Genomic DNA, 25,144 nt, shown 5'->3' on the forward strand with positions numbered 1-25,144 from the left:
AGCCAATCCACACCACTCACCAGAATACTTCCAATCAAACTCGACACAGCAGTCCCAACAGTGTACATAGATGACGCGATGCTAGACATGCTTTTGGGAAATAAAGCGTAGAAAAACTCAACCTGTCCAACTGCATGGGTAGCCTCAGCCACTCCAAGTAGTGCATATTGTGGCACGAACCACATAGCAGACATGTTCACTAAAGCATTTGGGTCGTCCTCATGCCCTTCCTCTATTGCCCTTTGTCGTCTTATGCTTTCTGTTATTGCTGACAATGCAATAGACATACCAGAGGATATTATAGATTAATCCATCGTTGTTGTCAAGAAGTTAAAAGACTAACCATTTACTAAGGGTAATGTTTAACATGATTCAAAACATAAATTTCAAACAAACATAATTTAAAAGAAACATAATTTACATATAGTTTAGGGAAAATACAGGAAACATAAGAGACTTACATGACTTAGATGGAGAGAGGTTTCCCTTTTGGGAACCCCGACTGACCTTTACACACTTAAAAGCAAACTTTTTACAATACTGAATATTACAAGAGGGATTTTTAGGAATATTTGGATTGGGTAGTGGAGATGATTTTGCTAAACATTGGCAAAAGCCTGTTTTAATTTTAACCACTCCGATTTTATTTGTATTTCCCTGTATAAATACCAATATCTTAGTCGTAGTTGATTAGCGAAAGGGTGTTTTTTCATATTTTATTTCTGTCTTGATTTTAACTGTGTAATAAATTTATATTCTAATCTAGATATTATTTCGATTAGATAATCTAACCTTATATTGTCTTCTTTAGTCCTATTTAGTGTGTATATATATATATATATATATATATATATATATATATATAAAAGAACAGTTTAATACACGTAGGATATTACATATGACATATAATAGCCACGTAGGATGCAACGTAGGATGAATATGTTTATTTTTTCAATTTTATACAAATTTAAATGTTTAGTTGTGCACACTCAGAGTTGGAGGATATGTATGTCAACTGAAGTCAAGTTAAATTTCATATTTATTTATTATGTCTTCTATATTTCGTAACAATTTAACTTTAAAATATCAATTTTATCTTTAATGAAATGATTTATAGTCATGTAAACAATATATTAGAATGGAAATAATCATAATTTACTATGTAGAAAAATAACATATCAAATATGATGTATAACTTGTTATCATACTAAAATTTATAGCAAAATATTATACTACTTGAAATTAATAATTGTAGGCACCCATCCACAAGGAAATAACTCATTTAGCTCGTGTCATTTTTTATTTCTAGCCAGCCACAGAGTAGCCCCCACATACCACATAATGTTGAAATTGTGAAAATGGCATGACTCATAGTAAGAGTGGAGAAGTAATTGGTGAAGAATAATTATAATTTTTTTACCATGACTAATAATAATTATTATTATCGTTAGTGATTGAAAGTTGTTATGCTAATAATTGTAAATGTGGTTAATAAAATTGCTAATGAAGGTAGAGAATAATTACGATTTGTGGCGATATATAATAATGACAATTATTATTAGCGATTGGGAGTTGTTATGATGATGAATGTAGATGGTGATAGTTAATAATGGTGAGTGACGACGGTAGTTATAAATTGGTGAACTGTATATCTATAGACATCAAAATTTTGTGGGACTATACAAGCTAAGACGAGTGCAATTTTATTTGAGATTCTTGGAAACTACTACTCTAAACTATATATAGTTCATGTCTAAATAAAAAATAATATATTTGAATTTTCGGAGTCAAAAAAGACCATTCTTTTCTTCCAAAATGCATAAAGGGCCCATAGCAAGCCAATTGTAAGGCTGAACCATCAAAGACAACAGCAGTGGCAATAGCAAATGCCTTTGCAACTACATTAAACACAACTTTAAACAATTGTATCATTCAAAATGCAGTACAACATTACATCAAGATTCATGTAAGAGTCTATAATCACATTCTTTATCTTCTGCCACATGAGATAACCTACTGCTCCCATCATTGAGAGATTCATAAAATCGGCAGACGACCAGAAAATATAAGAAGTTGATAAAACTCAAGAAAGAAAGCAACCAGAAAAAGTAATCAATGTGACCCCGATTAATGTTGCTCGAAAGCCAGCTTGTTTTACCTCCGGTTGATGAAAGCCAATCCACACCACTCACCAGAATACTTCCAATCAAACTCGACACAGCAGTCCCAACAGTGTACATAGATGACGCGATGCTGGACATGCTTTTGGGAAATAAATCGTAGAAAAACTCAACCTGTCCAACTGCATGGGTAGCCTCAGCTACTCCAAGTAGTGCATATTGTGGCACGAACCACATAGCAGACATGTTCACTAAAGCATTTGGGTCGTCCTCATGCCCTTCCTCTATTGCCCTTTGTCGTCTTATGCTTTCTGTTATTGCTGACAATGCAATAGACATACCAGAGGATATTAAGCCAATCCCCATTCGGGTGATAGGACTTAACCCTCTTGGTTGTCCTGTATATTTTGATAGCAAAGGGACCAAAACACGGTCGTAGAAAGCAATCCAGATTGTTAAAGCAGCAATCATAAACACACTGAATGATGCTGCTGGTACTTCAAAGTGAGGAAAGATGTGTCTATCCATTGTCTTGGTTTGAAGCAAAGAAAATGAAAAGACATTCATATCCACAAAGATCATGAAACAGGTGGACCACATAGGAAGTGCTTTAATAAGAGCCTTCAGTGATTCAACTTGTTCCACACTACAGAGATTCCATGGATTTGAAGCTGATCCATCAGGATTCAAATCTCGTTGAGGATCTTCGATTATGCAAGCTCTATTTAAACACCTATAACATACAATAAAACTTAATTACGATGAACTGCAATATCATATATCACTGAAAAAAGGAGAAAAGTTTTGTGATTAACAAATCATAAAATCTTAAATTCAATTAATATTGACAATAGAAGTGCCATTATATTGGTGAAAAGATGGAGACACTGACCTGAAGTCCTTTGATGGAGGCAAGACGTCTGATTCAAGTGGCCAACGATAGAATTCATCACAATCACTCAATGGACGACAGGTATTTCTTTTCCTAAAAGATGCTACAGCTGCTTGAAACAATCCTATGACCAAGTTTTCTGTAGTTTTAGCTTTCACTTTGATATAAAGAGGAGAACCGATTTGGAACATCAAGACAGACAAAAACATGAGGATAGCAGGGACACCAAAGCCAATTTTCCAACCATAATTATCTTGAATATAAACGATAACGGTAACTGCAAGAATAGTTGAAATCCCTGAGCTAGCATTGTACCAATTGAAATAGCTTTCAAGAATCCTCTGGTTGTTGGGGTTCTTTTTATTTTCCAATTGATCAGCACCAAATATTATAGAACAAGGTCTAACAAAACCAGCTCCAATTGACATAAACCCAAAAGATGAAAACAGAACAGCAAGTTGGAGTGTTGTTACTCCATTACAAACATGTTGGTTCTGAGAGCAGGGTGAAGACTTGAGTTGTGGAATCATCGCTGTGAGCCATAGAATAATCATTCCCTGTCCAAGAAAAATGTTAAACTTAACCCAATTTAGTCTGAACATCACCATTTTCTATAAATAAATAAGAAAAAAAACATTTGAACTAGTGAGATAACATATTGACATCAAAACACTCACAATAAGAGTGGAGATGGATCCATAGGCAACAGCCCTATACCGACCCAAGTAAAAATCAGCAGTAATTGCCCCAAAAAGAGCCAATCCATTTGAAAGTGCACCCCATAGTCCAAGAATACTAGTACCAGTAGCAGCACTCATGTTATAATATGTCATCAAGTAGATTATCATAGTCAGTTGTAAACCAAAACTTGCTACCCTTTCAAATGATTCATTCACTGAAAAAAATTTGAAATAATTAGTACTTAAACAATGTAAACAAAAAAAAAAAAAGAGTATTACCAATGATAAAAGGCATGGTTCTAAGACCACCCTTTCTTGGGTTTTCTTCAACTTGTGATTCTGTGCCCATTTTCAGTACCATTCTCTGTTTCCTCTTCAGTTTTCTTCTTTTGCTTTAATATATGATTAACAGAGACAGAGAGAAAGAGTAAGATACACTAAACCCCATGCCCACATTTATCGCCTCAAATTGTTTGCTTCCAAAATATTGAATGAGATATAGACGTGACAGAGTGTGGGGCATATTAGACAATTTAAATTTTGATAACGATTGGATCATGAATATTTTTTACTTTTACTTTTCAAGTTGAATTTAAAAATTTATTCTTCATCATAACAAAGTGTGACAACCAAAAAACATGACACGTTGAGAAACAACTCTTTTATAAATGTTTAAACAAACAATATAAGACACAAATTTCTAAAGCAAATCAATTATAAAGTATGTTTTAGTAGTAAAAAGGCTGGCAGAGTGGCAGGTCATGTCATATAAAAATTAATATTGTCTAGCCTTCAACTTCAAGTTGTATTTGGGAGAAAAAGACATAAAGTAACACTTGAAGTTGTCGCGAATTTTTAAAAAGACATTTAAATTATGCGAGTGTTCTATGACCCCACAAAACTTTTAAATACCTTTGTAAATAAACTATTTTGATCCTTTTTCTCCCTATGTTTGTTTTCACGCAAATGAAGTGCATGAATGGAAAGTTTTACTTTCAAAAACGAATTAAAAAACGCCAAGTGTCAAATTTTTCTTTATTCTTTAGTTACTTATTCTTTAAATACATCATCTGTTGACACTCAATTTTGACCCTTCCCCGATAGAATTAATTTCCAAGCTTCTTAATTTTCGAGCAATTTAAAATAAGTGACTTTATAAAGTTCTAAATATTTTCGAGTTAGTTTTAATTAGTCTTGTCACTTTTTATAATATTTAAATAACATATGTATATTTTTAATTTTATATTTTGAAAATCACGTCAAAAAGAATTTGTTTTAACTTAGTTCAGTTTAAATCATAATCGCAACTTTGAATTAATTGGTTTGTATTTAAATTAAATATTTCATAATTGAGTTAGTTATTTTATTTCATTAAATATTAAGAAGCTCATTAATTAATTTATATTAATTCATCTCATCTAACTTTGGCCGAAATCACCGATTAAATTCAAATCGGCTAAGTTTTTAACTTCACTCGGTTGCAATTATGGCCATTTACTAACATTTCCTTCAACCCGTGTAAAAGACCAGATGTTGGGCCTTCTGTATGTTATTTTATTCCTTTCAAGTGAAGCCCAATACCAAAGGAAGCTCCATTCTCCAATAACAACAACATACACGACCCCACATTGTCTTTCTTCTTCAACAACGCTTCCAGCAACGTGAAGCGGCGTCAAATAGACGGAACAGTAGCAACAACCATCTCCAACAACAGAAACCATCACAATTCACGGAAAAACACGCAACAACGTAAAAATACACGGAAAACAGAAATTCCAACGGCTCCAAAGCAGAGGACGCGTCGTCCTCTTCACCCAGTACAATAGTATTGTTCCAGCAGCAAAAAAACACCTGCAATAGCCGTGTTTCGTCCTTGCCACGCAGGATTGAAGCCACGTCGAGCTGCGAGTACAATAGGTCGATCCTAGCCCTCCACCTCGCTCGATTTCTTGTTGAAAAAATGGGGTTTTCGTGCTGAAATGGGCTGGATTCCGGAAGGAATTCGATTTGAAAATGGTTGGGCCTTGTTCATCCGAGATTTTCATTCTTTTCCTTCCCCAAAACCGAACCCTAATTTCCTCTATTTAAACCCTTCTTCTCCTTCATTACAGGGGATTTTTTTTTTTTTGGAGGGTTGAGAAAAATTTCAGAGCAGACATAGAGCAGAGTTTTTAAGAAAAAATATTTTAATACATGTTAAATATGCTTCATAAGCCAAAGAGATACTAGTTTTCGGTTTTTGTGTTTAAGTTTCTGCTCGAATTTCCATCTGGATGTTTGTGTTCGAGTTTCTCGTGGTGAAGGTCTCCACCTCTGCTCGTCTGTCTCAGTTTGTTGCACACAAGAAGGTAAACTTCTTTTCAATTCCAATTCTTTTAGTTGTTCTTTTGTTGTGATTTGAAATGGTCTGTTGGTTTATTTTCTTCATTTCTTGAATTTTTTTTAATTTTTTTTTTGTTCTCCTCGGCTCATTGTTTGTGTGTGGTAGCTGAGTGATTGGATTTGAGATGTTGCTCGTAGTCATCTACATGAGTTAGTCGTAATACTGATTTGAAGTTCTGCCAATTTATATTTAGTGTTGTTGTTTAAGTATGTTTTGGTGTTTTCCTTCCCGAATTTGTCATTTGAGCATTATTGGATCTGTATTATTTATTTTTATACTTTTGTTAAGCATCTGATGCATTGCCTTTATGCGAGTTACTACTAGAGGTTGATTTTCTTGTTGGGATAAGTTTTGAAGACCGACCGATATGTTCAAGCATGTATGGTGTAATCGTGTGCTTGTTCTAATCGTTTAGTTTTTGTCTATTTCTTGAATGTCCTTGTTGTCTTGCTGCCTATTGACTTGTTTAGATTAAGTCGTATCTTCATGCCATTCGATTTTCAGTCGAAAAATGTTTACATTTGCAAGTTAAGTTGATAAGAACATGAGTTTCTTTTTTTTTCTGATTTTATTTGTCAATTCTTAGTTTTGCTGGAGTTTTGTATTTAGGATAATTTGAAGTATGATTTTCTTTTCTTTACTTTCCATGTCTTAGTCTTGTTAAAGTTTAAACTTTTGCCCTTAAGATAATCTGAAGCATGAGTTTATTAGCATTTGACTATTGTGTGCATAGCGTGTCGATTTTTCTAAAATAAGGTTGTTTTTTTTAGTAGCTTAGTCACCTGTTGTACGGTTCTGGTTTTGGTCTATTGTATTGATGGTCTATCCCTCTGTTTCAATTCTTAAATGATATTAGTGTGGATTTAGTATTTATTTGTTCACTAAGTAGTGTTCAATTTGTTAAGAATAATAGTTTTAATTAACATGAGAGATTGTGTGATAACTTGAGTATTAAAATAGTTGCTCCTCATTTTATCTCGATGGTCATCCCTTTGTCAGTTTTCTTATTTTTATAAGTCTACTTATTTCTTTTGTGGGGACACCAAAATTTATGCCTGCATGTATATATTATTAGTAATAGTATTGTTATGATTTACCATGACTGAAATTGGTTCTTACATGTTTACATTTATTTATTTTTATTGCATGTGAAATCCGTTGGAGTTTGCCACAAACTCGCTCCTTTCCTTTGCATTTTCGAGAGAGCCATAAAGGCTCAAATCATTTTTATCGAGTCAGCCAGCTATAGAATCGACGAACAGCTCTCGAAGTTGGTAAAATGCGAAAGCAGAAGAGAATTGATAGATCGGGCCAAAGGCCCACTCTTAATCTTGGGAATTGTATTTAGTTATTTTGGGCCTAAGCCCATTTATTTGTTATACTTGTTAGTTCAGGACAGGTGCATGTGACTTAAATGGGCCAAAAGCCCAAAGCGAAAATGGGCCCAAGTATTGGTCCAGGCGGACAGAAAAAAAACAAAACTTGGGCCCGCGTCTCTCTCCCTCTTTATTCTTATTGTGCTTGTGTGCTTGTTAACATTCGCCGCTTATCTTAAGGTCGAAAAATTCAAATCCCCGAAAGACACTCATTTTGAATTAATCACTTAACCTAGTTTTTTTTCTTTTCTTTTCTTTACTCGACTTAAAAAATAAATAAATAAATAAATAAGTGAATGAATAAGCTTACAAAACATTTCATTAGATAGTATTTCAACATTTTCCTTTTTCCCCTTTAAAATAGTTTCGACTACAAAATAGTTCAATTTTGCAAAATGAGTTAAGTTAAAATTATTTTAGCCAAATAATTAATTGTCGGATAACCACATTAGTGGACATTCTAGGTGCTTTTAAAACCTTCCTAGACTATTAATAAGAACCTCGAACCCTTTTTTAAAGTTTTCACTAGATTTCTATTTTAGTCTTTTGAAAACAACAGTTTTCTTAATTTTTCTTTAAAATTAAGTGGCGACTCTAAACCAGCCCAAAATATATTTCCTAATAAAACACATAATAAATGACAATACAAACTGACATTTGAATACATAATTGTATTCATTTTACATATAATGAACTTGAACAGTTTTGTATTTTGTATTGATCTATATAGTTGTATCCACTGCTACTTCCAGAAAAGTAAGTCAATTACACATGGTCAATTTGAAGTAATATATTTAAACAAATGCATAATAAATGACAACACAAATTGACATCTGAATACAATTCGAAATATAATATTTATTAAAGATGATAAAAACATCAGACAAACAAAATCATCCAACACTTTTAAGGAAAAATACAAAAATATATAACTATTCAGTGTGTGGTCCATTCCTGCATGACCGCCTATTATGCCCCTTACAACCACAGGTACTACAAGAATTCTTGTTCTTCTTCCTATATAGCTCACTGTACGATTTATCACGAAGCTTTTTTGGTGGCCTACTCGATAGTTTTTTGAATTTTGATGGCCTCACTACTTCATTCTCTATATATCCAGGTACATTCCAATCGATTTGATCAGGTAATGGAATAATTGAATTGTTGTATGTAACAAGTAATGTATTTGGTTTATAAAAGTCAGAACAATACGGTTCAGGATCAAGAAATTTCTTCTTTAAAACAGCCCAAGCATGCGAACATGGTATTTCATCCATTTGAAATCTCCTACATGTACAAGTTTTCCTTTCCGAGCAAACAATAAATGTTGATCTTTCATGATGAACACTGTGCACATAATTACTTGTTGCAACTACTTGTTAAACAAAATCAAATGAAATTGCATGATACAACTATTAAAGGGATATAGATTTATGAATGAAATACAAAATAAAATGAAAAAACACAACATACCATCATACGTACTGATCGTTTTTCATTTTCAGCGAGCATTTCTTGAACTTTACCACAAAGTGTCGTGAATGTATTTGAAGCAGATGTATGATTAGTGAAATTCCATCGACCAAACATCTGCCTAACTTCCTCAAGAAAATCATATATCGGCAATTCCATTGCTACAACCAGACATGCATTTATGCATTCAACTATATTTGATGTCATAACAGAGTCTCGATCAACTGTTGCATATACCTTCGCTCATTTTTCATAACCAACCAACTCCAAATAATTTTTTACTCTAATATCAACATGTTCAGCCTTATTCATCAAATCATCAAAATCATAATGTTTGTATGCCTTTGCCATGGCATAATACACTTCAGAGAGACTGTCGTGTGACTTTTTGTATAATGTCTTCACATTTTTTCACAGATGCCATGTGCAAGCATAATGTGGTACTCCATTATGTACCCTCGAAACTGACTTTATAATACTCTCGTTCCTATTAGATACAACACGCATATTGTCCTTTAAACCATGAGCTTCTCTAAACTGTTCAAAGAACCAGGTCCAGGATGCATCATTTTCCGAATCAATAATACCGTATGGTAGTGGCAATATATTACCTGAAAATAAATTATAATTTAATAGAGAAAATACAAAAAATTATATTTTTTTTATAGAAGAATACAATACTCATTTCAAGAAGAAAAATACAATTGTAAACTAGTTACCTGCTCCATCTAGAGTGCTCCCTGACACAAATGCTTCATTATAAGCCCCCTTTAGATGGCTACCATCAACTACAACAATCGTCCTACAACTCTCAAAACCTTTTATGAACTGAAAGAGAGAGATAAAGAGATACAAAAATTGATTTTCATCCGTCTTCTTCATCTTTATATGCGATCTAGCATAAGTTCTATCCAATATATGTAAGTAACTAGGTAATTTACTATATGAATCAGACGGTGCCCCCTTTAATGCATTTATAGCCTTTTCTTTAGCCTTCCATGCCACAGAGTAGGATATATCTACTCCAAGGTCCAGTTTAATATCAACTTGTATATCCTTTGGTGTTAACTTTCTTTTGTGATCCACCAGTTTGGGCTTTATTATCCCTCCAACAAGACTGTTTGTTGCTTGTCGCTGACTATACATCTTATCTTTCAATGGACATGTATGCTCATCCACAAACATTCTAATTCTAAACATTCCCGATTTATTGATATTGGATGACTTCATTATCCACCCACAATTATCATAGACACAAACAAGTGTATAACTGCTCGAAACATTAACAAAAAAATAAACAGATTACATTACAGCATGCTATTAGATGGAATAATTATTATAGTATACAATCATAAAATTATATAAATATAAGTACCTTATTTCACTTGATATGTATGTCTTCCACTGAAATCTATGATCAATTGCATATTTCCTCATCACGGTCTTTAAAGTACCTTTGTCCATGTATACTTGATCTTCCATTACCTCCGTTTGATTGATATTTGAGATAATTTCGTTATTTATCGCATTTCTCACTAATGGTGCACTAAGAACTAATGCTTGTGTATCAATAATATCTCCTCCATCTATACCAGACATGTCAACATCGTCTTTATATAAATTTCTATCAGTCAATTCACAATCCTTCACAAACACAATTACACATGTGGGATACTTTGCCAATTTCTTATTTTCTTTCTTCAATGACACATATACTCTCACGCTCATTTCGTTGCGTATCTCCAAAGGCGCATTGCTACCTTCTATTTTATACTTAAGCTTCAAACAATTATATCTCAAATCAACACCAATCTGCTTAGAAACTTCATCAACTAAATCTTTAAACGTTGCATATTCTTTCATTATAATTGCCTTTATTGTTTAATCAACGTAGCAATTTTCTTCGTTCCATTTCCCAAAATGCATAATTATAAAACTAATACTCCCCATATTTTTTTTTTGTATTCAAACTAAAATAAAATAAAATACCCAAGTCATTAACAAATACAGAATTAGAGATGTTAACAGTTTTTTATATCCAAGTTAAAAATGTATGTATTTACAATAGTCCTTGCATCAAGTAAAAAACAAATTATGAAACATTAAAAAGAAATTTGAACAAAATTGTATTATGCATATTTCAATGAAGTCTGCCAACATATATGTATACAAAACAAATATTGAACCATTAAAAACAAACGGCCGATCAAAAAATCTTCAAACAATCCATTAACATTTTTCGTAATCAACAACCACAAAAAATTAAACAAATCCACCAAATTGTATTCTTACGTTGTTCATAGTACATACAATTTACAATGAAAACAGATACAGTTTACAATTATTTACAAACTTTCATATCAAAATTTTATAATCACTTCGAAAAAGATTAAGGATGAAGCAATTAACTAATATGTGGTCCAATTTGTATTCAACCAATTTGATTGAACTCCCAGTAAAAAAATCCTTCTCCACAGTTGTTTGTCAATGATTTTGTAGTACTGTTTCGTTAAAATAATTCTCAACAAATAGAAAGAAAAAAATTCAATCAAAATATATTGAAAATCAATAATCATAGAACTCATCTGCTATGGAGAAGACCGATTAGTAATTAGTTTTGAAATTTTGTAACTGCTGAGACTTTTAAGCAATTGTTCCTTTTTAAAAAAATTATCTCCCCTAAATTTTTCCTTTTTGTTATTTAACAATTGTATTCTTTTAATTAAACAATTAATAAAAACTTAAATAAGTTACATAATAAATAAAAAATTTGACGTTTTTACTAAATATTGAAAGTGTTGACATTAAATCCTATTAAATGTCTAAATATTGACATTTTGAAAAATTTCCCTAAATATGGGTAATATTTGGGCTTATACCCATATTTAACCCATTAAAATATGGGTATTTTATGGGTAAATTACGGGTCATATATGGGTATTGCAAGTTTTTTTCGAACTGTCAAAGAAGCGTCTGTTGCCAAGTTTTAGAAGCGATTTTTCAGCAAAAATTTGGTTGTTTCTTCCACGAATCACAATTTCAAAGACAATTTGATAAGTCTCTCAATTTCTCCTCCTCTGAATCCTTCTTCCTCGTCTTCCCTCTTTCTCTTCCTTTTCTTTTCTTTGAAATTTAGGGCTAGGATTTGTGATTAATCCCCTGAAATCTTCTTCTTGTTTCTGAATTCTATTTGTGGTAAATAATTCCTTATTTATAAGAATTGTGAATGTAGTTTAACAGTTTAATACTTTATTTTGTAGAATAGTGAATTTCATGTTTGAATTATTTTTTACAGAATGTGGAATTTCATATTTGGATTTTTTTTACAGGGCTGATTATGTAGATACATTATGTCAGTGATAGTAATTTGGAGCTATCAATTTTTTTCTCTATGTATGAGGTATTTTTGTGTATTTATGCTAGTGTGTTGAAAAGAAAGGAAATTGGTGTAACTGTAGTAGTTTATGTAAGTTACTTTCTGTTAGCACTTGTCTCTTTTCTTAAAGAGGAAAGGAATCCACATGTCTAAAGTGTGTAGTAGTTGAAGTCGAGATTTCATCATAAACATCTCGTTGACTTAATTTTTCATTCATTGATAATGGTTATGGTGATAGTTAATGATAACGGAGAATGAACACATAATTATGACAATTATCATTACCTATTGTGTAACGACCTATCCTATAGTGATAATTTATGGCATGAATAAATAATTATATTTTTTTGTAATATGACTAAGAATGATGATAATTATCAATAGCGATTGAAAGTTGTTATGATAACAATTGTAAATGATGATTATTATTAGCTTTGAAGTAAGAGAAAAATAAAATTGAAGCCACACTATCTATTAATAAAAATATTCTTCTTTTTTTTATATTTTATCTATGATTAGAATATATTTTTCGTCCATAAAAATTTGTTGCAAATACTCTTCGTAGAATTCTTTAAATAAGTATTTTAATAATAAAAAAATATTTAAGATGGGCAATAATGAGGATAGTCTATCATTATACTCTTGTCATTGTTAATTTAACATTAAAAGCACCATTTCCAATCAGCCATATGGCACACGCAGAGGCAGAATGGGCAAGGTAAGGATGAGGCATGTCAGTCATTTAAAAATAGTGAGCAGCTCACCCCATGCTATATCAAACGATACTCCGTCCATCTTTGTTTGTCATATTGCGCTTTACGAAAGTTAATTTGACTAATTTTCAAAGCTAAATTAGATTACATTAATCCGGTATTTTAAACAAAAAATTTAGATATTCAAAAACTATACGAAAAGTACTATAAATTGCAACTTTTTTGCATATCAATGTGATGAAAATATACATTGTAAAATGTTAGTCAAAGTTTTTATAGGTTGATTCTAAAAAAGGAAATTATGACAATTAAAAGTGGATGGAGGTAGTATTAACTTGAATAACCATTTGATCAGGGAATTTTAATAGCTTAGTTGGTTGGTTATCTAAACTCCCACCTTGTTAGTGAGGATTTGATTCCCACATTGTAATCTCTCTCCACCATTTCCACCCCCCCTCCCCAAAAAAGATTAGTTGTTTTGTCATGGTTATTTTTTACATTTTCTATTAGTTTTTGTTTTAGCTCCCCCTCGGGAGCTCCCACATTTGCTTATTTGATGACTCGAACTCATAACCTTAAGATTGAAAGTGAGATATGCTTACCATCTAAGCAGCTCTCTCTTGTTCAAAGCAAACGATTCTTTCGACCTTTTTCTATTAGTTGAATTTCAAAGATTATGCTTGATCATAAAATTCATGAAAAATTTAAAATTCAATATGTATTTGTAAAATATTTGTAACATCCCGCTTTAGAAAGAAAGTAGACATAGAAAGAAACCGTTTTTGGAAAGATCAAATTTGGAAAGTTTAGCAGGTTTTGCTAGGTATAAGTTTTGAGTCAACTTCAAACGATCATAACTCTCAATACAAGATGTGTTAGGTGTTCTATAAGATATATAATGAAAGATCTTTGAATTATCTTTCCAACGCTCCCGAGTTTACTCAATTTCAAGTTCGTATGAGAGAGATATGCCCATTTGAAGTCGGGTTGTCTAGAGAAGGAAGGCCAAAATTGGATTTTTGAAGGGTATTATGGTCTTTTCACTATCCAATTAATTAAATTCGTTTTTGGTAATTAAGTTGGGGTTTAAACTGAATTGGTTCAGTTTACGCTTCATAAAAATTAAGTTAGGGTTTTGAGAGAAGAGAAAAAAAGAGGAGAAAAAGCAAGGATTCGTCGCGTTCTTGAAGTTAAGCTTGTGGATTTCGCCAATGGTTGATCCCTACAAGGTATGTGAGATCACATAGCGTTGGGTTAGTTCACTCACGCGCCAATCATGATTTAATTCAGCGAAATTATGTTCTTGAAAGTATAGAAATTGAGTTCTTGATGGATTGTCTTGAAGTTTCTATTGGGTTCTTGATTGTTGAAGTTGTTGAGAAATTCTTGAGTTAGATTCATGAAAGTTGATGTTATTTTGAGTAGATTCTTGCATATTTTGGTTATGTATTCGAATCTAAGTGTTTAGGGAATGAACTAATTGAATCTAGAGGGTTTAGAGTTGAAAACGAGCAAAAAAATTGAAGTTTTCTGGGCAGGGGTGTGGGGCGCCGTGCCACTCAGAGGTCCCCACTTTGGGGTCTATAGTTTGGGCTCTGGGGCTCTGCGCCATCTAGTGCGCCCCAACCCAGACCCTGCAGTTTAGTGTCTGGCGCCCAGTGCTACTCAGTACTCCAGGGTCGCCAAATCTTCTATCCTTTCCCATTTCTTTCCGTTTGAGTTCCCTTGAATCGTACTCATGTTTTCTCGTTGATTTCTACATTCTAAGGTACGTCTAAACATCATGATATCATCCATGAACATGAATTATAACCTTGAATCCATAAATTCAAATTCAAGAAAAGTTAAGAGCCAAGTCTATAGAGTTCTTAGAGTCATTTTCAAAAGTCTTTTACAAATGTTTTAAACTTGTTTTAAGACTTGAGTTTTGAGTTAAGCAAAAAGTAAAGACTGAGGTTCATTTCTTCAAAAGAGTATATGGGGACTATGTATTTCCAAAGAGTAAAATGTTTTCACATTTAAACAAGAAAGGAAACATCGATTTCCAAAAGAGCCTTTGAGTTAGTTTTCAGTAAAGGGTAAATGTTTTCACAATTAAGCAAGAGAGGAAACACTGATTTCCTAGAGAGACTTTAGACTAGTTTTTGAGTAATTATCTCAAACCACAGAAAGAGTTTTGTTTTTAAACATATGAGCTAGTTATATTTTAGAGTAGTATTGAGCACCGATACGGGGGAGAGTTCAGACAACTCCCAGCCCCCATAAACCATGTAGCCATCATGGGTAGAAAATGGTCATATACTTTTTAGATCATTTCCTTAATGTTTTTTAGCACAGACTAGTGGATCCACTTAGTAGTCAGGTTTTATACCCTCGACAAGGTTTAGGACAGTCCTGGCAGCGTGAGGCAAAATGTTGTATCATCACAATAACTCTTAAGTGATGGTTGTCGGTTAGAGAAACTCTCACATAAGTATTTTGTATTCTTATATACACACTGTTAATTGTATTTTTACATACAAACAGAGTTTATATTGTATCTTTGCATACAAAAAGAGTTACTATTTTATTTCTCAATACATAGAGTTGTTATACATGTTTTAAAAGCTTTTCCTTATATTGCATGCATATTATTGCTTTATATTGAAATGAGTTCAGTTGAGTTGAGTTGAGCCAGGTATGTTCTTTCAGTTTCTTTCAAGCTTATGTCTTGTTTTAGATTTCCCCTCGCATGCTCGTACATTCAATGTACTGATGCTAGTTGGACTGTATCTTTTATGATGTAGATACAGGTAACCAGGATCAGCATCCAACACATCGTTGATTCTAGTTGAGCTTCAGAGTTGTTAGTGAGCCTCTTTGCTTCCGAATGATCATTTTTATTACTTTATCATTTTAGTTCATTAGGATATCGTGGGTCTTGCCCCGACGTCCATCTCAGTTGTTAGAGGCTTCAGAGACAGTTAGTTGATGTTAGTTCATGAGTCTTTACATTTCCTTTTTAGTTATGTTGAGACTTGAGTTGCCATTTTTGCCAGTTGAATGTTGATCTTTAAATACATTATAAATTTTTCATTGAGACAGTTTTAGTATGATTGTATTTTTATACTCTCTTTTATCATAAGTAAGTCTTCCACTAAGAGTTAAGTCAGGCAAAGGGTTCGCTTGGGGCCAACAATGGTTCTCGAGTGCCAGTCCCGCTCAGGATGTAGGCTCGGGGCGTGACAAACTTGGTATCAGAGCACAGAGTTCAAGAGTCCTAGGGAGTCTATGAAGCCGTGTTTGTAGAGTCCTAGTTATCGGTGTGAAGCGCACCACATCTATAATTAGAAGGCTGTGACACTTAGGAACTATCTTACTTCTTTCATACTCATTTCATACGGTAGAGATTATCTCTAAAAAATTTCTTTTAATTTGTGCTTGCGCGTGTCTTTCAGATCATGCCTCCACGATGAGCTGTCAGAGGTCGTCCCGCTAGAAGGAATGTTGAACCACATGAACAAGGGGTACCAAATGCACCAGAAGTGCAACCCCAAGGAGAGGTCACCAATGTTGAGTTCTGGGAAGCTATCCAGATGTTAAGTCAAGCTGTGACCAATCAAGTTGGACAGAGAGAGAATCGACAGGAAATGGCTGATACTTCAAGGATCTGTGAGTTCTTAAGAATGAATCATCCAAGCTTCACTGGTTCAAGTGTCACTGAGGATCTATAAAACTTTGTTAAAGAGCTTCAGAAGATTTTTTAGATTATGCATCTTGCTGATGCTGAGAGGGTGGAATTAGTTGTATACCAAATGAAGGGTTTTTCTAGAATCTGGTTTGATCAGTGGAAAAAGAATAGAGGTGAAGGTGCACCGCTTGTGTGTTAGGCTTTGTTTGAGAAGGCCTTCATGGGGCGTTTCTTTCCCCGTGAACTGAAAGAAGCCAAGATACGAGAATTCCTTACTCTTAAGCAGGAATCTATGAGTGTTCATGAGTACAGTCTGAAGTTCACCCAAATTTCTCGCTATGCTCCGAAGATAGTTGTTGACATGAGGAGCAGGATGAGTTTATTCGTTGTTGGGTTGTCTCGCTTGTCAAGGAAGGCAAGACAGCTATGTTGATAGGGGATATGGACATAGCAAGGCTAATGATCCATGTGCAACAAGTTGAAGAGGATAAACTGAGGAATAGAGAAGAGTTTAAGAATAAGAGGGCAAAGACCACAGGGAATGAGTTCGGGTAGCAAAAGGGTAATGCCAACCGGTTATCTTTCCAACAGAAACAAAAGGGACTTGCTCTATCATCTGCTAGTGCACCTGCACCAAGGAACAAATGTGAGTACAATAGTCAGAATTCATAGAATTTCAGAGCTAGACCTGCGCATTCTCAAGGTAGTATGGCACAAGGGGTTACAAAGACTCCTGCATGTGCTAAGTGTTTAATGGGGAATTTTGAAATATAAATAGAGGAGTGCAATTACGAATTTCTAGTGGAATGATTTGTAATTTATTATGGTAAGAATAAATTCAAATTAATTATTTAAATTATTTCCATAATAGGAGACCTCAGTAATTAATTATGTGGTTCATACAGTGCCCATATTTGACTAGAACTCAGAATCCTATTTCTATGGGAAAAGGAAGAATAATATGGGTTTTTTTGGTTTTCTACTCCTTTTTGGATTGGAAATAAATCTCTATAAATAGGGATTTTCCTGAAAATAGATGAATCAGTTTTCTATACGATACTTACCCACCCAAGTATTGAGAGAGTTCGGATGTGAACTTGGGATCACTGTAGAAGATCATAGCTGTTGTATATCTTGTGGATTCGCTTGAAGGTCTATCTAATTTGTGGAGGTATTTATCGAATTAAATTTCAGCAAGTTTTTGTGTTCTAGCATAATTATATGTGTTCTAGCATAAATAGTATTGGCTATCTATTATTCATGTAAGCAGTATGATTCTGATATATTTTCGCTGTGCATATAGTTTTCCAACACTCACCCCTTAATATAATCAGTGGCGGACCCAGGATTTTCACGAAGTGGGTTCAAGATATAAAAATATACCTAATATTATTTGTAATTTTTATGAGGCTAACAACATACATATTTGACTATACTAAACAATGTCAATAAATTTGAAAAAAAATTACATTGACTTATGAATGAGACGGTAAATAACAAGATGAACGAAAAACTAGGCTTCAATATAAACTAAGAAGATAAAAGAATATTATGAATGATTTCTCTTCATTCAACAGTTAACAAATAAAAACAAAATATTAAACAAAATAATTATAACCTTAATTTCAGAATTGAATACATAGAAACATACCTAATATTATTTGTAATTTTTTGTTGATTTTAGAATGATAAGGGATTTTTTAGTTGAAGAAATAAAAAATAACCACAATAATCATATATGTATATATAAAGACTAGAATCAAGAGCGAAAAACATACTTGTGCAAGATTTGAGAGATGGGGAGAGTTTTTTTCCTTCAACAAAAAAATATGCTCAAAATTTTGGGGGGAAAAGTAAGAGAGGTTCAAGAAGATTTCAACAAAGAAGAAGATAAAATGATTTTTAGAATTGAAAATAATAAGGATTAGTGCCTTTTTAGTTGAGTTTTTTTTTTTAAAAAAAAAAAAACTAAAAACAAAAAGGACAAAAGTTATTGACTATTGGACTTTAAATGTAAAAGTAAAAAGTTGTTCTACTTTTTATAGTTCCTAAGTAACTAAAAGGACAAAAGTTACTTAGGACAAAATTGTGTGTGAATGTTTTATATATAAAAAAAACGAATTAAAACTGAAATGTGGCTATAGGGATTCGATCCCGGGATGGCTGGGAAAATTGAACCCCCTCAGCCACTCGGCTAAGCTTCAACTTGTGTTAGTGGGTTCAAAATTTGATATATACATATAAAATTTTAAAAACTGATTAAATATACATATATATACAATGTTATTTTTCAACGAAGTGGGTTCATATGAACCCACTTGAACCACTGTAGGTCCGCCCCTGAATATAATAATGATTTAACATCTAACCTAGAAACTATATGAGAAAAAATCGAATGCATCTTTTGTTTTTTGTTTCTTTACCTGAAGTAATTATTTCTTCCGTTTGATTGTCGTCGCATTGTAAGTAGTTTTTGCCAGGAAGTTGTTGATTTTCCATTGTCTAATTTATGACTTATAAGTATAAAACCCTACTAACTTATTTCAATATATGAGTCAAGTGATATAGGGTATTAAATTAATTATGAATTTGGCTCATTAACCACCAACTAAATAAATTAATTATTTAAAAATTAACTATAGATACCCAAATAGCTCAAAATTCTCAACCAACTTCACAAACTAATCAGATGTGACTCGGGTCAACTATCGAGAGGGGTAAAACAATAATTTTACAAAAAATTTCAAAAATGACCTTCCAGGTCATCACATTATCCACCACTAAAAATTATGTTCGTCCTCAAACATTATCCACCACTAAAAATTATGTTCGTCCTCAAACATAAAGAAGGAGAAGGAAAAATAACCAACGTTATCAAAATCCTGAGTTATGATCTTCGAGAGTAGGTGTACGTTCATATCTCCAAGTGAGTTCCTCTTTAAGACCATCCATCAAGATCAACTACTAAGACCTGAACTTTCGAGTCAAACTTTGAAAGATTTACAAATCAGGAGTGGTTAGCAAGCCATAGACTAACCCATGAATCCATTCTGAATCGAAACCCTCTGAACGTTAACACAACCACCAATACAAATATTTTCCCACTTAACCAATGATGAAAGGCATAGTTGTGTGACCACACCCTTTCTTGGCTTCTCTTCTACTTGTGTAATTTCTGTCCCCATTTTCACTGTGTCTCTGTTTTTCCTCTTCACATTGCTCTTTGCTTTAATATATGACCAAATAAAAGAGATTTTTTTTTAAATGAACTAAAAAAATAAAGTAAGATAGCTAAATTAAAGTAAAGAGAGTAGTTCATAGTTCACAGTATAGATAAATTACTCGATTTTTTATTAAGAATCTCATATTCCTAACAGAGATTGAGACCACTTGTTATGCCAAATGAGAAAATGCTCATTTATCTCATTGATCCTATCATAGAGTGAGCTCCATTTATTCCGTAATGACGTTCCATCCATATGCACTCTGTTGCCTTGTGATTCCCTGACATTTCAGTAGTTGGCCTCATATCTCAGTTGCTACTGGACATTGAAAGAATAGATGTCCAACAGTTTCATTTTGCTCCTTCACACAACTTACATTGTGGTTCCACATCGATCCCCTATTTGATCAATCTATCTTTCTTGTGTACCTTGTCATTAGCTACCAAGTACGTCATAAATATGACTTTGATGCTTTTAATATAGTATAAATAGATATAGATAGATAATATATTTCTTCTCAAATATCCCATAAAACTTCTGAATATTCATAAGAAAGATTAAGATATTGTTAGATTTTTCTTAACACGTAAATATTTCAAGAAGATTCATTAAATTCTCTTTACGTGAAAATAAAAAAAATTCAACGAGAAAAATCAAAGGAAAAAAGAAATATACCTACACTACTTATTAATATAATACTTTTATTTTTTTTCAAATTTATTTGTACTTAAATTTATTTTTCATACACTAAAATTTATTTTCAACTCTAGCATCTTTGTAAATTTCTTTGAATAAAAATATCTTAATAATATTTTTTTAAAAAAATAAAGCTTGGAAAAACTGAGGGTAGTCCACAAGAGTAAACAGATGATTTTAAAAATTGTAGCCACCCATGACAACTAAATACCATCCACAAAAAAAATGCTCATTTTACGAAAAAATTTATTATGAATGAGGTATGCCAAGTCATATTTGTATGAGGCATTATTTGATTGACAAATGGACATTGATAGGACCCATTTGCCATTTGCCATTTGCCATTTGCCATTTCCAAGCTAACAAAGTGACATTCTTTTAAGTCCCCTCTTTCATTTTTTTTTTGTTTACGCCCCTAGTCAATCTATTTGTGTTTTTATTTTTTCAAATATTTTTTTCTTCTTTAAGATTATCTTAACCAAATCTAATTTTGTTTTTTGATCTAATTAGTTTATGTTTCTTACTTTTTATGTAGTAAATTTTGATTTAATTTTTATGATCATTATATAAGTTTTTACTTTATTATTCTAATATTATTTTTTCTATTCTATGTTTAAATTCATATTATATAATAATAAATAGTTATTTGTATTTAATTTTCGGTTTATTAAATCAAGATATAAGTAAAAAAAAATTGAAAGTATAAATAAAATTTGTAAAGTCGCAAAAATTCTTTTAAGGAATAAATTAATAAAATTATCATTTTTATTTATGATTTCTTAAGAAACGTATAAGGAAAATAGATAAATAAAGTATTTATTAAATTCCACCTAGCTTGAATTTCAAGAATAAAAAATATCGTATAAATTGGCGGAAAGAATATGTATTTATATAGGTGTTTATGGATGCTTTTCGTTTTTGAATTTCATGAAAATAGTATCAAAACTTATGTAATTGTTTGTCAAGATCATTGTTGCTATTTCCGTTATATTTTCTTTTTGAAGAGTATTTGATGGATTCAAGTGCTTTTGAAATTCTAAAATTATTGAGAAGAATAAAAGAACAAATTAATTTTATACCTTCTTTGTTTTTCATATTAATAGTCTACTTTTTCTTTTACAAATTTCTTAAAAAATTATAAATAAAATAATAGTTTTACTAATTTACACCTAATTTTTTTTTAACTTTATAAATTTTATTTACACTTTCAAAAAGAAATAATTGTTATAATAAAATAGAAAAAATGTAATTAATTATATCTTTGTAAATTAACAAATAATTTTATCTAAATATTTTTAGTAATATAAATAATTAATATTGAGATGGAAAAATAATATCAAAATGTTAGAAATAGAATGAATCAGGCAAATTTTTTTTGGTAAAAAAAGTAAGAAAGAGAAAAAATCATTGAAAAGAAGATAGAGAAAAGGGAATTTGGGCCATTTTCTGAAATGGGACCCAACTTTCTACTTGGCACAATATAAATAGAGCCTCATACAAGTATTGTCAGCCACCTCATTTTTGTGTCTGGTACATAATAAATTTTTTCTCATTTTACCCTTGTCATCTTTAATTTGACACTGAAAAGCACAATTCCAGCTCATAAGAATGAGAAAGGTAGTGAGCAGGTCCCCTCATGGCATTATTATTTAATTTGATTGAGACGGTTTTGTCATGAATATTTTTTACTTTTTATTTCGAGTTAAATTTCAAAAATAATACTCCCTCTGTCCCAAATTTATGTGACATATTTTGGATTTCGAGAGGTAAACAAGTTTATCTTTGACCATAATTTTTTCATATGTCTTTTAATTATTTTGAATTATCAATTATTGAGACTTATAGTACTTTTTATATAGTTTACAAATTACAAATATATAAATTTTATTTTAAAAAATTTGAAGATTCCATGAGCAAATTCTCGGTCAAGCTCAAATTGTTTGACTCTCGAAAAGCAAAATGTGTCACATAAATTGGAACAGAGGGAGTAGTTGATCATATTTTGGAAAATTTATAGTTCAACTTAAATTTAAAAAATATTTAAAAGTAGTTTTCACTTCAAATTATTCAAAAAAAAGCATAATACATGAACATATCCTTGAACTTGGACTTAGTTGACATTTATGTCCTCAAACTTTAGTGTGCACAAGTAGATACTTTAACTATTTGTATCTTACGTGGAAATGCATGTGTTTACTTTTTTAATTTTATACAAATTTAACTATCTACTTGTGCACACTCAAAGTTATCAACGGAATACAAGTTAAGTTAAGTGGCATATTCATCACGAATGTATGTTCACATTTTTGTCCAAGGAAAGTCGAAAGATACATAAAAAAGAAATGAGATTGTAGAGGTCTTAACATATAAAAACACTTTATTGTCTAACTCAATTAGTAGTAGTTGGATAGTTCAAGAATGCAGTACAACATATCATCAAGATTCATGTAAGAGTCTATAATCACATTCTTCCTCATCGACCACATGAGGTAACTCATCATTCTCAGTTTGATAAAACCGGCAAACGACTAGAAAATATAACAAGTTGAGAAAACTCATAAAAGCAAGTATCCAGAAATGGTAATCCAGGTGACCCTTATTAATGTTGCTAGCAAGCCAGCTCGTTTTACCTCCCCTTGATGTAAGCCAATCCTCACTACTCACCAGAAAACTTCCAATCAAACTCGACACAGCAGTACCAACAGTGTACATAGCTGACGCGATGCTGGCCATGCTTTTTGGTAATAGAGTGTAGAAGAACTCAATCTGTCCAACTACATGTGTAGCCTGAGCTACTCCGAGTAGTGCATACTGTGGCACGAACCACATAGCAGACATGTTTACTAAAGCATGTGGGTCGTCCTCATGCCCTTCCGCTATTGCCCTTTTTCGTCTTATACTTTCTGTTATTGCTGACAACGCCATAGACATACAAGAGACTGCTAAGCCAATTCCCATTCGGGTAACAGGACTTAGCCCTCTTGGCCGTCCAGTATATTTTGATAGCAAAGGGACAAAAACACGGTCGTAGAAAGTAATCCAGATTGTTAAAGCAATAATCAGGAACACACTGAATGATGCTGCTGGTACTTCAAAGTGCGGGAAGATATGTCTATCCATGGTCTTTGTTTGAAGTACAGAAAATGTGAATACATTCAAGTCCACAAACATCATAAAACCAGCAGACCACATAGGAAGTATTCTAATAAGAGCCTTGAGTGATTCAACTCGTTCCACACTACAGAGATTCCATGGATTTGAAGTTGATCCATCAGGATTCAAATCTCTTTCAGGATCTTCAATCATACAAGCTCTATTTAACCACCTATATATATATCCATCATACAATAAAGTCTTATTCCAATGAACTGCAATATAATAAAATCAGACAAAAGATGGAGACACTGACCTGAAGTCCTTTGATGGCGTTAAGACCTCTGTTTCATACGGCGAATGATAGTAGTCATCACAACCAGTCAATGGAAGACGGATTTTTCTTTTTCTAAAAGCTGCTACACCTGCTTGGAACAATCCTAATAGCAAGTTCTCTGTATCAGTTTTCACTTTGATATAAAGAGGAGAACCGATTAGGAACGTTGAGACAGACAAAACCATGAGTATAACAGGGATACCAAACCCAATTTGCCAACCAAAACGATCTTGAATATAAATAATTACAGTAACTGCAATCATAGTTGCAACCCCTGTGCTAGCATAGTACCAATTGAAATAGCTCTCAACAATCTTCTTGTTCTCTGGGTTCCCTTTTTGTTCCAATTGATCAGCACCAAACATTATAGAACAAGGTCTAACAAAACCAGCTCCGACTGACGTAAACGCAAAAGATGTAAACAGAACAGCAAGTTGGAATGCTGTTGGTCCATTACAAACATGTTGAAACTGAGAACAGGCCAAAGTCGTGAGTTGTGGAATCATTGATGTGAGCCAAAGAATAACCACTCCCTGTCCAAGAAGAATGTTAAACCATACTACAAGATATGGTGGTTTAATTTTTTTAAAAAAAAACATATTGTTAAAATAGCACAACTCACAATAAAAGTGAAGATGGTTCCATAGGCAACAGCATTAAATCTCCCCCAATAAGAATCAGCAATAATTGCCCCAACAATAGCCAATCCACCTGAAAGTGCACCCCATAATGCAAGAATACTAGTACCAGTAGCAGCACTCATGTTATAATATGTCATCAAGTAAATTATCAAATTTGTTTGTGAACCATAACTTGCTATCATCTCAAATGATTCATTCACTGAAAACAACAACAACAAAAAAGTGAAAAATTGAAATTAACAAATTGCAAAACAATTTAACTAAAGAAAAGTAAAAGAGTAGAGTATGATTAGTACAAATGATGAATGGCATGGTTCTAAGACCACCCTTTCTTGTGTTCACTTCATCTTGTGTTTCTGTGCCCATTTTCAGTTTCATTCTCTGTTTCCTCTTCAGTTTTCTTTCTTTGCTTTAATATATGATTAACAGAGACAAAGAGAAAGAGAAAAAAACATAAAACCCCATGCCCA

At 32.5% G+C, this 25,144-nt stretch overlaps 1 protein-coding gene across 2 annotated transcripts; it reads right to left on the reverse strand.

The window, feature by feature from the left end:
- Positions 1 to 1,949: 1,949 nt before the first annotated feature.
- On the reverse strand, positions 1,950 to 25,144 carry LOC125829203 (protein NRT1/ PTR FAMILY 1.2-like). Of its 2 annotated transcripts, none has more exons than XM_049508449.1 (4): positions 24,971 to 25,115; positions 3,690 to 3,907; positions 3,013 to 3,569; positions 1,950 to 2,853 (listed from the first exon to the last, which is right to left on the reverse strand). In XM_049508449.1, exons 1-4 carry the CDS (start codon positions 25,050 to 25,052, stop codon positions 1,956 to 1,958), a joined length of 1,755 nt encoding a protein of 584 aa, XP_049364406.1. In that variant the 5' UTR covers positions 25,053 to 25,115; the 3' UTR covers positions 1,950 to 1,955. The 2 variants fall into 2 exon arrangements, with proteins under 2 accessions (XP_049364406.1, XP_049364407.1); XM_049508450.1 differs by lacking the exons at positions 1,950 to 2,853; positions 3,013 to 3,569; positions 3,690 to 3,907 and adding exons at positions 23,016 to 23,928; positions 24,013 to 24,566; positions 24,656 to 24,873 and having other exon boundaries at positions 24,971 to 25,144.

This window comes from Solanum verrucosum, unplaced genomic scaffold (assembly GCF_900185275.1).
Source record: "Solanum verrucosum unplaced genomic scaffold, falcon-dt-bn FXZP01000264.1, whole genome shotgun sequence".
NCBI lineage: Eukaryota > Viridiplantae > Streptophyta > Magnoliopsida > Solanales > Solanaceae > Solanum > Solanum verrucosum.